This window comes from Procambarus clarkii, chromosome 88 (assembly GCF_040958095.1).
Source record: "Procambarus clarkii isolate CNS0578487 chromosome 88, FALCON_Pclarkii_2.0, whole genome shotgun sequence".
Classification (NCBI taxonomy): Eukaryota; Metazoa; Arthropoda; class Malacostraca; order Decapoda; family Cambaridae; genus Procambarus; species Procambarus clarkii.
The window spans coordinates 19,705,270-19,719,352 of NC_091237.1; the positions used below are offsets into that span (position 1 = coordinate 19,705,270).

General features: G+C 37.6%; 1 protein-coding gene across 2 annotated transcripts; it reads left to right on the forward strand.

Annotated features, from left to right (window-relative positions):
- Positions 1–3,825: 3,825 nt before the first annotated feature.
- On the forward strand, positions 3,826–12,398 carry mRF1 (mitochondrial translation release factor 1). Of its 2 annotated transcripts, XM_069317648.1 has the most exons (10): positions 3,826–3,956; positions 4,278–4,494; positions 4,701–4,788; positions 4,983–5,113; positions 6,947–7,130; positions 8,521–8,684; positions 8,968–9,085; positions 10,667–10,803; positions 11,970–12,040; positions 12,186–12,398. In XM_069317648.1, exons 3-10 carry the CDS (start codon positions 4,767–4,769, stop codon positions 12,316–12,318), a joined length of 960 nt encoding a protein of 319 aa, XP_069173749.1. In that variant the 5' UTR covers positions 3,826–3,956; positions 4,278–4,494; positions 4,701–4,766; the 3' UTR covers positions 12,319–12,398. The 2 variants fall into 2 exon arrangements, with proteins under 2 accessions (XP_069173749.1, XP_069173748.1); XM_069317647.1 differs by having other exon boundaries at positions 4,278–4,788.
- The last annotated feature ends 1,685 nt before the right edge of the window (positions 12,399–14,083 follow it).

Below are 14,083 nucleotides of genomic sequence, written 5' to 3' on the forward strand. Positions count from 1 at the left end.
ATGGAATAGAGAGAGTGGAGAATTTGAGTAGCTTGAAATACGTACTGGTAATGCACCAGAAGATTGGAAAGGCCATTGTGCCACTATTGAAATAAAGGAGAATGTAGAATTACAATGTAAGAATTACAGGCATTAGGCATTAGTTTAGTACAGTAAATGAAATGACAAGTGTACGACAGGATAGTGCTTAGAAGAGTCTAGGAAATTGTTCTAAGCATATAACTCTAAATACTAGTATCTATGATATACTATGGTAGACCTGTATCATTGACAAGTGTAATAGTCAAAATATTGGAAAAAATAATTAAAACTAAATGGGTAGAACACCTGGAGAAAAACTATAATATCAGACAGACAATATGGTTTTCGATCTGGAAGATCCTGTGTAATGAACTTATTCAACTTCTATGATAGAGCCACAGAGATTTTACAGGAATGTGATGATTAGGTTGACTGCATCTATCTGGACCTTAAAAAAAGGCTTTCAACAGAGTTCCACATAAGAGGTTGTTCTGGAAACTGGAACATATTGGAGGAGTGACAGGTAAAGCCTCTAACATGGATGAAAAATTTCCTAATTGGCAAAAAAATGAGGGGCCGTAATCAGAGGCAACGTATCGGATTGGAGGAATGTCTCGAATGGAGTACCACAGGGTTCAGTTCTTACACCGGTAATGTTCATTGTCTACATAAACGATCTACCAGATGGAATACAGAATTATATGAACATGTTTGCTGATGATGCTAAGATAATAGGGAAGATGAGAAACCTAGATGATTGTCATGCCCTTCAAGAAGACCTGGACAAATTAAGTATATGGAGCAACACTTGGCAAATGGAATTAATGTGAATAAATGCCATGTTATGGAATGTGGAATTGGAGAACATAGACCCCACACAACCTATAAATTATGTGAGAAATCTTAAAAGAATTCTGACAGAAAGGGATCTAGGGGTGGTTCTATTTAGAAAACTGTCAGAATATTGTGTGAGGAGCCTATGCTATACTTTCTAACTTCAGAATTACTTTTAAATACATGGAGAAATACTAAAGAAATTGTTCACGACTTTTGTTAGACCAAAGCTGGAATATGCAGCGGTTGTGTGGTGCCCATATCTTAAGAAGTACATCAACAAACTGGAAAAAGGTGCAATGACATGCAACTAAGTGGCTCCCAGAACTGAAAGACAAGAGCTACGAGGCGAGGTTAGAGGCATTATATATGCAAAAACTAGAAGATAGAAGAAAAAGAGGCGATATGATCACTACGTACAAAATAATAACAGGAATCAATAAAATTGATAGCGAAGAATTCCTGAGACCCGGAACTTCAAGAACAAGAGGTCATAGATTTAAACTAACAAAACAAAACTGCCAGAGGAATATAAGAAAATAAACTTTTGTAAACAGAGGTAGACGGTTAGAACAAGTTAGGTGAGAAGGTGGTGGAGGCCAAAACCGTTAGTAATTTAAAAGCGTTATATGACAAAGAGTGCTGGGGAGACGGGACACCACAAGCGTAGCTCTCATCCTGTAACTACACTTAGGTAATTATTAGTGGTTTCAATCTTTTTAGTTTGTGTTTGCTCTTCTATCTGCCTAGTTTGTTTTTTGAAGTACAGTACTGAAGTGTGGTTTTGATAAGGGAGAGCTAGGGATACCTAGGACTTAATTAGTTTCATGTTACATGCAGCATTACCTGTCTTGTTTGTATCCTTGTGAGAGATGGCAAATCATGTCCAACTGGTTTAATAGAATACTTTGACCAGGTGACAAAAATTATGCAAGAAAGAGAAGGGTAGGCAGACTGCATTTTCTTACTGTCAGAAAGCCTTTGACAAAGAACCCCCATAAGAGGCTGTTACAAAAGTTGGAGAAACAGGCAGAAATAACAGGTAAGGTGCTACAGTGGATAGGAGAGTATCTAAGCAACGGAAAACGGCAAGTTACTATGAGTGGGAAGACCTCAGAGTGGCGAGATGTCACCAGAGGAGTCCCACAGCACTGTACGTGGACCTATCCTGTTTCTGATATATGTAAATGATCTTCCAGAGGGTATACACTCATTCCGCTCAATGTTTGTTGATGTAAAAATTATGAGAAGAATCAAATGACGGGAAGATATAAAAAAAGACTACAAGACGACCTGGACAAAGTAAGAGGATGGTCTAGAAAATGGCTACTAAAGTTTAACTCAAGTAAGTGTAAAGTAATGAGATTAGGTGCAGGAAGGAGGAGGTCGGACACAAGGTACCATCTGGGAGGTGAAATCCTTCAAGAGTCAAGTAGAAAAAGATCTGGGGGTTAATATCACACCAAAGCTGTTCCCAGAAGCCGACATCAAAAGGATATCATCAGTGACGTATGCTGATTGACCAACATAAGAACTATCTTTAGAAACTTGTGTAAGGTATCATTCAGGACCTTGTACACCACGTATGTCAGACCAATCCTGGAGTATGCAGCTCCAGCCTGTAGTCCATACCTAGTTAAACACAAGGCAAAGTTAGAGAAGATTCAGAGGTATGCCACCAGACTAGTCACAGAGCTGAGAGGTATGAGTTATGAGGAAAGGCTACAGGAAATAAACCTCACATCCCTGAAAGACAGAAAAGTTAGGAGATACATGATCACCACCTACAAAATTCCCAAAGAAGAAAGTAGACAAAGACACTATTTAGCATGAGCGGAACACGAACAAGGGGACACAGGTGGAAACTTAGTATTCAAATGAGCCACATAGATGTTAGAAAGATTCGTTTTCAGTGTCAAGGTAGTTAACAAATGGCATGCACTAGGGAGTAATGTGGTGGAAGTAGACTCTGTGCACAGTTTCAAATATAGATAGAGCCCAATTGGCTCAGGAACCTGTCGTCCAGTAGTTGAGAGACTAAAGACCCAAAGCTCAACCCCCCAAAGCACAGCTAGGTGAGCCATACTAGGCAGCTCTGTGGGAGGAGAGTTTCGGCAATTTAATTATGCTTCCCCCTTGTAGTGAACTCTTCAATTTTCTATGTATCTCAAACGCGACCATTATAGAAAACGATGTAGTAGACCACGATTTTAGTATTCACCTAGTTGTATTCACCTAGTTATGTTTGCAGGGGTTGAGCTTTGCTCTTTCGGCCCGCCTCTCAACTGTCAATCAACTGTTTACTAATTACTTTTTTTCACACCACACACACACACACTTCCCAGGAAGTAGCCCGTGACAGCTGACTAACTCCCAGGTACCTATTTACTGCTAGGTAACAGGGGCATTCAGGGTGAAAGAAACTTTGCGCATCATTTATTTCTGCCTGGTGCGGGAATCGAACCCGGGCCACAGAATTACGAGTCCTGTGCGCTATTCAGGCTACCATTGAGAGGCCCCTGTAGAAATAACGATTTTAGTATATGTACCAATTTGTTTATATATATATATATATATATATATATATATATATATATATATATATATATATATATATATATATATATATATATATATATATATATATATATATATATATATATATATATATATATATATATATATATATATATATATATATATATATATATATATATATATATATATATATATACATTATATGTATATTTCATATATATATCCACAAATTTCTCTATCAGATGGTCTTGGGCGTTTACATCCAGGTAATACTTGGATGAAAACAATTAGTTCCTATCCGTGGTCAATGGCTTGTTTATATTGTTCGTGAAATAATGCATGAACAGTTGTATCTAGTCTTACAAGTAAACAAGACACATTTTATTATCATCATCTATTCAGATCCACGTATAACTTTACATGAAAGAAATGTGAAAAGAAGACATTTTTAAGCACCGAATCGTAGCCGGTGTCCAAGTGTGGGATTCGGAGGCAGTTGTCGCGAGGAAGGTTGGGAACGTTCAGAGTTAAAGTGTTGTGCTACAATATAACAATACAATAATGTATGTATGTGTATTTTTTTATTATTATTAATACATGAGGTACATCTGCATTTGTGCAGCTACCCTAGACTATATGAAGTGGAGTACAGTGTGTCAAAAAAGCTAACTAGGTGATGCTATAAAATCCCCATCACACAGGATGGTTAGTCATACAGAGATGTATGTGTACTATGTTACTATTAAGTGATACGCCAGTTAAGTGCTGGTACTGACTCTTGCTTGTACTAATGGCTTAGACAATCATGTTGTCAGGGGTTAACATTTCATACACACCCTCAAGTCTTTCTCGTCATTTATATTTCATTTTGTCTTTTTTTGCAGATAAAGATTAACACTTGCCACCTCAACACCTGCATGGTTGCCCAACACTGAATGTATCGCCACTAGACTTGTTCGTGCAGTGTCAAGATGATGGGATGTGCATTGTGGCGTCGTCTCGGGGGAATAGAAAGACCGAGACATCTAAGACTTTTGTCTTGGGTGCGCCAGACGAACAAAAAACTAGTTAATTTGAGAGAACCGGTATTACAGAACATGTGTGAGCACAAAACTTTAATTCCTAGTATTTGTTTAACTTCATTAAATAACAATATATTAAGGATGAGTTATTTATATAAATCCAGTAGATGTATTAGAAGAGCTTATGGGATTAGTATTTATCATCCTTATTCAACAAGTGCTTCTGATGACTTGTCACTTTCAAGCATTAAAGTTAAGGACTACCTTCTTTTGCTCAAAAACCAGTATAAGAATGCTTTGGATTATGTGGACGAGACCAACTTGAAGACAGTGAGAACACTACAGCCAATTATGCAGTTACTGGAGGAGGCAAGTTGTTAATGTTTTTATTTTTATTTATATTTTATTAATAAATCATAAAAGAACTGAAATGTTAGAAAGATGACCCATTTTCCTTGCTTTCATAGTGCTTCTATGTAACCAGAGCCAACTGGGCTATTTAATTTGTGAACATTCCCTGTTAATGAAGTAGTTTACTTAAGATAAAAATGCCACTTTTTCAGGTAGAGAAAATACAGTCAGATATCAAGGAGTTAGAGTCCTTGGCAGATGATTCCAAGCAAGATCAGGAGATGCTAGATATGGCTCTTCTGGACATAAAAGAAGCTCAGGCTAGATTGCAAACTCTGGAAGAGAAGGTAAATAATTTAATAGAAATTTATGCTTAAATTTACAGAAATGCATTTTCAGAGCTATACTGAGTAATTCTGCTTTTCCCTAAGATAAGGCTTTCTCTCTATAAGACAGTACAGTATTATGCAGTTAGGCAGGATTACATTCTGGCACCAGCTCCAAAGTAAAGGTTTAAGATAGACACAGCAGAGTAATAATGGTGCTAGGTAATTTATGAACATTTCAGCATACCCGGAATTAAAGCCAGTGGTCCATTCATGAAGGCTCAAAAGCCCTTCAGAATTCTCATTGCCCTCACAATTGACAACCCAGGAAGGGCTCCTGCTAACTTCAAATTTTTAGTATACCCACAAAGATTGCTACCGGCAACTGCAACACCTCTTGCTCCACTTACCTGACCCATGTAACAGTCTTCCTGACTGTCCTATATCAGTCAGCAGGCAGACATTGAGAGGCATCTAAGTTGTATATGCTTCCACTGTTCTAGATTTTTTAATCCTATGCTTAAGGCTCAGATTACCATCAGTGTTTAGATTGTTAATGTTTACAGGGCATGAAGCAGTGGATTAGCTAAATTTTTTCCCATTTCATTCACAATCCTCCATAGCATCATATAAGGACATAGGTATTTGCTGTGCACCAGGTGTGTTCAACCAAAATTTCCCTTTGTGTGTAGGCATGGTCTGTTCTGTGTAACCAACTGGTCATACCTTGGCAAAATTGAGTGACCTTTTGTCTTTATTTATATTTTAGTTCCAATCAGAGTTAGGCTTCTGATACAGAAAAGTTACCCCCTTAGTACCAGGCTGCTTCCTCATTCTGTAGGCAGGTGTGATAGACTTGGTGCCCTGTTACAAGTCTTATCAGACCGAATATTGTGTCATGGTGCTTGGCATGGGTGACAGATCTACTAAAAACATTCTAATTTCTGCTTCAGGCAGTATAATATGCTGTAGGTCTACCTTGACCTCATGGTCTGCTTACAATGCCTTTGGTTATATTGTAGATTGTGTGCAGTTCTTTGTGCTGATAGTCTCAGTTCTAGACCTTGTGCTAATGGTCTCTGTTCTAGACCTGTTTAGATTCCTTACATGTCCCTCAACTCTTGATGAAGGATTTTAGGTTCTCATTAGCAAGGATGTTTATTGACATTTGGTGTTTGGGAATTTTCTGGACTTTCATGTTCAATTTGTGAGTTAGGGTGTTCCATCTATTTTAACAAAGATCAGACCTCATTATAGAGGCCAGCTTCAGGTTTATGCACAGAAATCTAGTTTGCTACATTCAAAGCTTTCTTTCTGATAATGTCATATTTGGAATTTTGTGCACATGGTTTTAGGAAAGTGAATCACATATTTGCAGAATTTCTTCTGCAAATGTGTGATTCTTCTTCTTCTTTTAACCTACATAAAATGTCCCCCTCTCACTGTGTCATTCAGTTGCCCCTTTGTTCTGTGCTTGGTGTGTATGTTATGAAGTACTGTATATTGAGTGGGTCAGGTGTGGGCACTAAGAGGTAATTACTGTATATGGAGGCACTCGTCACTCGAGATTCCACTGTACAACATTTGACACTTATTACATAATAAATTTCACCTTTGTGTACCAGTTGCTCTATGAAGCAGTACCTGCTACTAATGGCTGGAAGTCAAGTGACTTCCATTTTTAGTCAATTTTTCTACATTGATGTGTAAATACCTGTACAGTTTTATTCATCAGCCTCTCAAATTTTTTTTTTATTACAGTATAGTACCAGTATATTCATGTAAGGTATCTGATTTTGTCCATTTTCTTTGTGCTCGGTCATTTAATCTGATGTAGTCTTTATTTTTTTTTAGTTATTCTGCTCGTTAGTTCCTGATGAAAAGACCGGAAATTCTGAAGTAATTATTGAGGTGAGCGCAGGAGTTGGAGGTCAAGAGGCAATGCTCTTTTGCCAAGAGATATTTAACATGTATCTAGCCTATGCTGACTTTATGGGCTGGGAGAGCCAGGTTACTGTGTTTGAGACAACTGATATTGGTAAGCATCTGCATTTTGATTGACATTTTTTGTAGTGGTGGGATCAGTTGGTACCGGACCACCTCTGTCTGCATTCAGCCTTCCAGTCTTAATCACAAACTTGTTAATATTTTGATACACATTTGGTGTATCAAAATTGATACACCAAATGCAAATACACAAATTGCAAATAAAAAAAATGCATTTTTGATTATAAACATGTCATTTTTTTTTTACATCTATCTGCAAAGACCCGAATGGTAGCAATAACTCATTATTGCGGACACTTAAACCATAGGAATGAGTTGAAGAATGACAACAACCATATTGTACTGATGCTGTTGCCGTCAAATTTCTGTTTCACTGGGTTTTGTTAGTGACTTCACTTTATTTAGAATCTTGAGCAGAAAATGCTTGTACTGTATATATATTCTTTGTCAGTATTCTATATGCATAAAAAGCCTAACTTTTACTTTATTCTTATCAACTATTTATAGTACTGCTTAAGCCAAGCTAATCCTTAAAGTTGCCTCAAATATTAAGGAGTACAACAATAAAGCATCCAGTTCTAAATAAGTAAGCTTTACCAAGTTTGAATGTAAGTAGAGAAGAATTAATATAATATTAACACAAGTACAATACTACTGGGTATAAAATGAGTTAGTGGCAGGGCAAGGATTGAATAGAATTGATGCAAACATTTTATGAGTTAATGTGAAGTGGGCAGCATACATCAGCTCAGTCTCACATGGTGTAATCTACAAACAGTATCCTGTGTATTACTAAACAATGCAGCAACTTTGCTGGGATATCTGCTACTGATGGACCATCTGAAGTTACGTGTGTTGCCCACTGCTCCACAGTCTCCTAAATGGTAGCAAAAATTGGCCTCGGCTGAAGTCATGAACAGGTATCATGGCTATGCACGTCCCACAGAATAAGATATACCTGTACAGTACAGTATTAGCTTAAAATCAGCCCATCTAACCTAATCTAGGTTAAAGTTCGGGTACGAGTTCATCCAATTTTCAAAATTGCCAAAGGTTTTATTCCAGAAATTGTAACGTATTTGAATAGCTTTCCTTATATTTATACAGCAGCCTGAGAACAGGCTGATATATATATACATAACAAAGCATTTTGATATACTGTATTCTTTAGGTCATAGGTATTTTTTATCAATACAATTCTGTACAGTATTTATGAATAAAACACTTGCATTTTAGATAATATGCAGGAGATTGTTGGGGAAAATAGTTTATATACAAACATAGATATATTAAAATATCAAAGTAAAGTTTCAAGTTAAGAAAATATTTATGTACAGTATACCTGTACAGTATATGAATATACAGTATTAAGAATATAAATTACATTTTGTATTTGCAAATTTACACCACTTCCATAACAGGTGGCCTACGGCATGGGGTAGCAAACATTAAGGGGGAGGCAGTTTATCAGCTGCTAAAATATGAAGGCGGCATTCACCGCGTTCAGAGGGTTCCGAAGACCGAGAAGGCAGGTCGTATCCACACCTCCACCGCCTCGGTGGCTGTGATGCCTCACCCATCAGAAGTAAGCTCTCCTTTGCATGTTGAAGCCCATATTTGCTTGCATCAGTTTCCTGTATTATTACAGTACGATATTGCACCTTTAAGGTCATTTAAAAGTTTTCCACAGAGTAATGTGATCTTTACCTTCTATGCTGTATTCGTTTTATTTACAGCCAAGTTCAATTGTTGGTAAATTGGTTTAATTTTAATATGTTACTATTACAGTAGAAAATTATATGCTTCAACAGATAAGATGATTTGGAAAAAAGTCATCCAATCTTGAAAGTTAGTTTTCTTATTTGCAGATTGATGTGCAAATATTTGACAAGGACCTAAAAATTGAGACTAAACGAGCAAGTGGTGCTGGTGGTCAGCACGTCAATACCACCGACAGTGCTGTAAGAATTACTCATTTACCCACAGGTAATATTTCTATGCTTGATCTTCCTTCATTTTGTGCCTTGTTCACTGTTTTCTGATTTTTTATCATGTTTCTTATTAATTGCTTGTTATTTGGGGTTTACTTAAAGGAATGGAAAAACAACTTTGTGCTTGTATAATCCACATGTTTTGAATTTGTTTAAGGATAAACAGCAGTCTTAGATAATTATTTCTTGGCATTCTTCAAAGCCACATTTGAACAGTTTGGTCACTAGCAAAATTAAAGCCACCAAATGAATATTAGCAGCCAAAAGTAAAAAGCCAGTTGCTGGTGCTGGCTTTTTAGTAAAAAAGCCAACACTAGTGGCTGGCTGTTTTTACACCACATGTCCATCCAGTGAGTAGTTGTGAAAAAGATTGCAGAATTCAGTACATTGGATAATGATTTTAACAACTAGTTTTCAAGTTAAATTATATTTTATGTTATTATTATAACTTTTTCTCTTGGGTAAATGAATATACACAAATATATTTATGAATAAAGCATATTCAATTTCAATTAATGGCAATTGATGTACTTGATGGTGATTGATGCAAATTGTTGGTACTGTGTCACTGATATCAGCCATTTTGTCATTAACAATAATTGGTGCAGGGTTTTTCTGCACATATTTCCAAGTTGCTCGATATTTGTGCATTCTAAGATAGACGTCAGTGGTCCAGTCTCTCTCCTTATACTCTACATTTCATATGATTGAGATCTCCACTAAACTTAAGTCTAGCTAATCAGTTATAGGACTGTTGGTCAGTCCAACAGCCTGATCGGAGACCGGGCCATGGGGACAGATCTCCCCCTTGAATCAATACAAGGTAACCGCAAAGTAAGATGGCTGTGACAGTGTCTTGCAGTCAGCTGATCTTGTCGCTTGATCCATGTACTATTTAGCCTATATTTTATGACTCTACTGATAAGTTATAGTTTTAATATTTGTACTGGAACCAGTTAGGTTTGTCAGTGTCATATTTTCTATAGAACACATTCTGACAATCTTAGATCCAGGTGTGCAATTACTACTGGGTGAACAGAGGCCCCAAAAAAAAAGTTTATAAGGAACAGTAATTTGACTAATTTCTCTGAGCACACTTTGGAACCATGCCAAATGGCTCCAATGCTGAACCATTAAATGTAAGGTTAGGCATTCAAAACCCATCCTTTAGTTTTCCTGTTGATCTAGATCCTATCATTACCTGTGTTAAGTACAGTGTACCCATATTTCAGAACAGTAACATACAGGGTACTGTGATCTAGTTGATATGTACTGATTGGATATATTGGAAGCAAGACAGTAATTAATCTTAAAACATTCTGGGAGCTGAGTTAAGGATTGAACATTAGATAAGCTCTGTTTCTTGTATAATTTGAAAATTATTATTGTGAGGTTCAAATATGTAGGTATTTGTAGTTTACTTTTATAAGGCACTTTATATATTATACAAAAGGACCTATACAAAGACATTTGTATAATTTTTACGAAATCTTTACCTTATCTTAACTGAATTCTGATTTGAGTGCTAATATGTTTACAGGCATAATTTGCATAAATCCTTTGTGATATGTTTTAGGAGTAACTGTGGAGAGCCAAACGGAACGATCCCAGCACCAAAATAGAAACAACTGTTTGAAGAAGCTGAGATTCCTACTCTTTCAGCAGCAGCTCGACCGTAATGTTAATCAATACAATTCCAAGAGGAAGCTCCAGGTATTTGAGCCTTAATCATGAAGTGATTAAGATTGTGATTAAGTGATTAAGATTAAGTTACTAACGCACATTACAGCAGTTAGGAGAGGTTTTATTTCTTTGCCTGGAATGGGTTTTTTTTCCTTCCAACTGCATGTAAATGCTCCTCTTTCTTCATTACTTTCCCAAGATGAATCCTCTTGCATCAAAATACCTACCATGAGGTAGGTGTGCATCCTTATCAAACAAACTTTGATCACACATTTGTGTCCCACTGTTACTTTGGGTTCATGAGAATCAAAGGTGGTATGAATTTACCAGTATTAATCTTGAAAGTTTGAGCATTAATGAATAAGTGTGTAACTGAGTAGAACAAGACAGTTTTGATAATAAGGGGCAAGGTTTTATTTCCTTCAAATGACCACAAGTAAACCTAGTTTGGCTAGTATTCAAACAGGTTCTGGAAAATTGTCATTAATGATGCAAATGACTATCCTACTTAAGGGGTGCAGAATTTGTTGTATATAGCTACCCATTTGAGTCTCCTGTATAAATAAGAATGTATTATTGGATAGCAATCTGTAAAATGAATAGGTATTGAGAGTAGGGGGCATGTATGAATGAAATATTTTGCAAAGTATCAAAATCAATAGTCTGTCATTCACATTCCATGGTACAATTGCAACTATTTTCTTCAATTACCTGTATTTCCATTCCTCTTTTCCCACATTTGTGCTTCACTGTAAAACTTAACTCTTCAAGATATATCAACTGGTATTGTATCCTGCACACCAGCAAAACTTATCATGTTCTCATCAGCAGTGACATCCATCAGACTTTCAAAAGTATTCTCGCCACCAACCTTTAATCTCTTCCCACATTAACGTTTTCACATGGTTTGTCTTCAATATTCTCATATACTGTACAGTATTTTCAGCTAGTCTCCTGCTCCACTTGCTCACTTCCCAGAAAAAAAACCTAACTGTTTTCTGAATATTACCTACTATTATTTTTCCTAAACTTACAGTATCTATTCTACAAAATTTTACACATCTTTTTTGCTTACATTTTCTTTCCCCCTGAGTGTTCAATGAAACAAATTAATAATTTTATAATTTATGTATAATTTGCTGCTACAGATTGTTTCCTATGAAAGTATATTTAATTTAGTTTTTATTATTTAACAGGTTGGGACCAGAGCGCGTTCAGAAAAAATCCGAACGTATAATTACCCTCAGGACAGAGTTACTGATCACCGGTAAAGTTTACTTTCTCATTTGAAGTTTACATTAGGGAAAATAATTCTTCCAATTGTTTCTTGTATAAACAATGCATTTTTTCAGTATAGAAAAATGGCTAAGTAGAGGGAAAGTGAGTAACTATTTCATTCTTCATTTCAACAGGATAGGAGTATCTGTTCATAATCTGCCTGCCTTCCTTGATGGAAGTGACACCCTCCATTCCTTCATTTGTCAGCTGCTAGAGGAAGGAAAGAAGGAGACTCTTCAAGAAATGATTGACAATGTGCAAGATTGAAGATATTCAAAAGTCGAATGAATTCATAAAAGATGAATGTTTGTACAGATTGAAACAAATACATTATTAAACTGAGTTGAGTTTTTTGTTTATATTTCGTTCCCAATACAAAAGCAGGTGGCAAATATTAAAAACAAAAATTTTGTTGTGGCACTCCAAAATCCTTCTTCCCCTCCTACCCCACCACCAGGTGAGAGGAGGTGGTGGTGGTTTCACTTCACTCAAGTGCAAGTGTACTTGGGTGCAAGTTCGGTGCAGGTGCACTTAAGTCCAAGTTTGGTGTACTTTAGTGCAAATTTGATGCAGGTGCACTTGGGTGCAAGTTCGGTGCAGGTGTACTTAAATGGGTGCAAGTTCGGTGCAGGTGCACTTAAACGGGTGCAAGTTCGGTGCAGGTGCACTTAAACGGGTGCAAGTTCGGTGCAGGTGCACTTAAGTCCAAGTTTGGTGTACTTTAGTGCAAATTTGATGCAGGTGCACTTGGGTGCAAGTTCGGTGCAGGTGTACTTAAATGGGTGCAAGTTCGGTGCAGGTGCACTTAAACGGGTGCAAGTTCGGTGCAGGTGCACTTAAACGGGTGCAAGTTCGGTGCAGGTGCACTTAAGTCCAAGTTTGGTGTACTTTAGTGCAAATTTGATGCAGGTGCAAGTTCGGTGCAGGTGTACTTAAATGGGTGCAAGTTCGGTGCAGGTGCACTTAAACAGGTGCAAGTTCGGTGCAGGTGCACTTAAACGGGTGCAAGTTCGGTGCAGGTGCACTTAAGTCCAAGTTTGGTGTACTTTAGTGCAAATTTGATGCAGGTGCACTTGGGTGCAAGTTCGGTGCAGGTGTACTTAAATGGGTGCAAGTTCGGTGCAGGTGCACTTAAACGGGTGCAAGTTCGGTGCAGGTGCACTTAAGTCCAAGTTTGGTGTACTTTAGTGCAAATTTGATGCAGGTGCACTTGGGTGCAAGTTCGGTGCAGGTGTACTTAAATGGGTGCAAGTTCGGTGCAGGTGCACTTAAACAGGTGCAAGTTCGGTGCAGGTGCACTTAAACGGGTGCAAGTTCGGTGCAGGTGCACTTAAGTCCAAGTTCGGTGTACTTTAGTGCAAATTTGATGCAGATGCACTTGGGTGCAAGTTCGGTGCAGGTGTACTTGGGTGCAAGTTGGAGTACAGATGCTGACTAGCAGGCCCTTCAGTGTTACCAAACTGCCTATCTTCAATGTGGTGACATTTTTAGAGTTTTAAAAGTTATGTTAACTCTCCATACTCCAGATGACCTAGACAGAGCAACCCATCAGCCAACCTTCCAGCTCAGCACAAACTAGTGTAGTCATAGATTGCTGTCGTTACGAGGTTGGTAGAAATCTTGCCCAGGTACTGCAGGTTCCCATGTAGTGGTTGCCGTCTTTCCTGTCTGTCCACCAAGTGTCGGTCACTGCTGAATACTTTCACACGTTGGCACACTGAGATCTCATTATGGGTGCTCTAGTAACACTATTATGCTATTCCAGACACTCCATACTAAGTAGTTATCAAATCAAGGCACCAAGCCAGGGTGACTTGGCACCATTAAAAGTGCAGGATATTCAGAAGACGCTTAATATTACTAAGGATGCCAATACGAGTGCAAGTTCATACTTGCGATATACACTTATACAAAAGTGTATAACGCAAATATCATCAGAAGCATCCGATTCACCAAGGATACTATCGAGGGATGGGTGACCACGAGGGACAGTTGGGAAGCAAGACCCATGCACATTCTGGAAGCCAGGATA

Coding starts and splice junctions, on each gene's coding strand:
- mRF1 (XM_069317647.1), top strand. CDS start 4,365: ATGATGGGATGTGCATTGTGGCGTCGTCTCGGGGGAATAGAAAGACCG. Junction 5,114..6,946: donor TGCAAACTCTGGAAGAGAAG/GTAAATAATTTA, acceptor ATTTTTTTTTAG/TTATTCTGCTCGTTAGTTCC. Junction 12,041..12,185: donor GACAGAGTTACTGATCACCG/GTAAAGTTTACT, acceptor TCATTTCAACAG/GATAGGAGTATCTGTTCATA.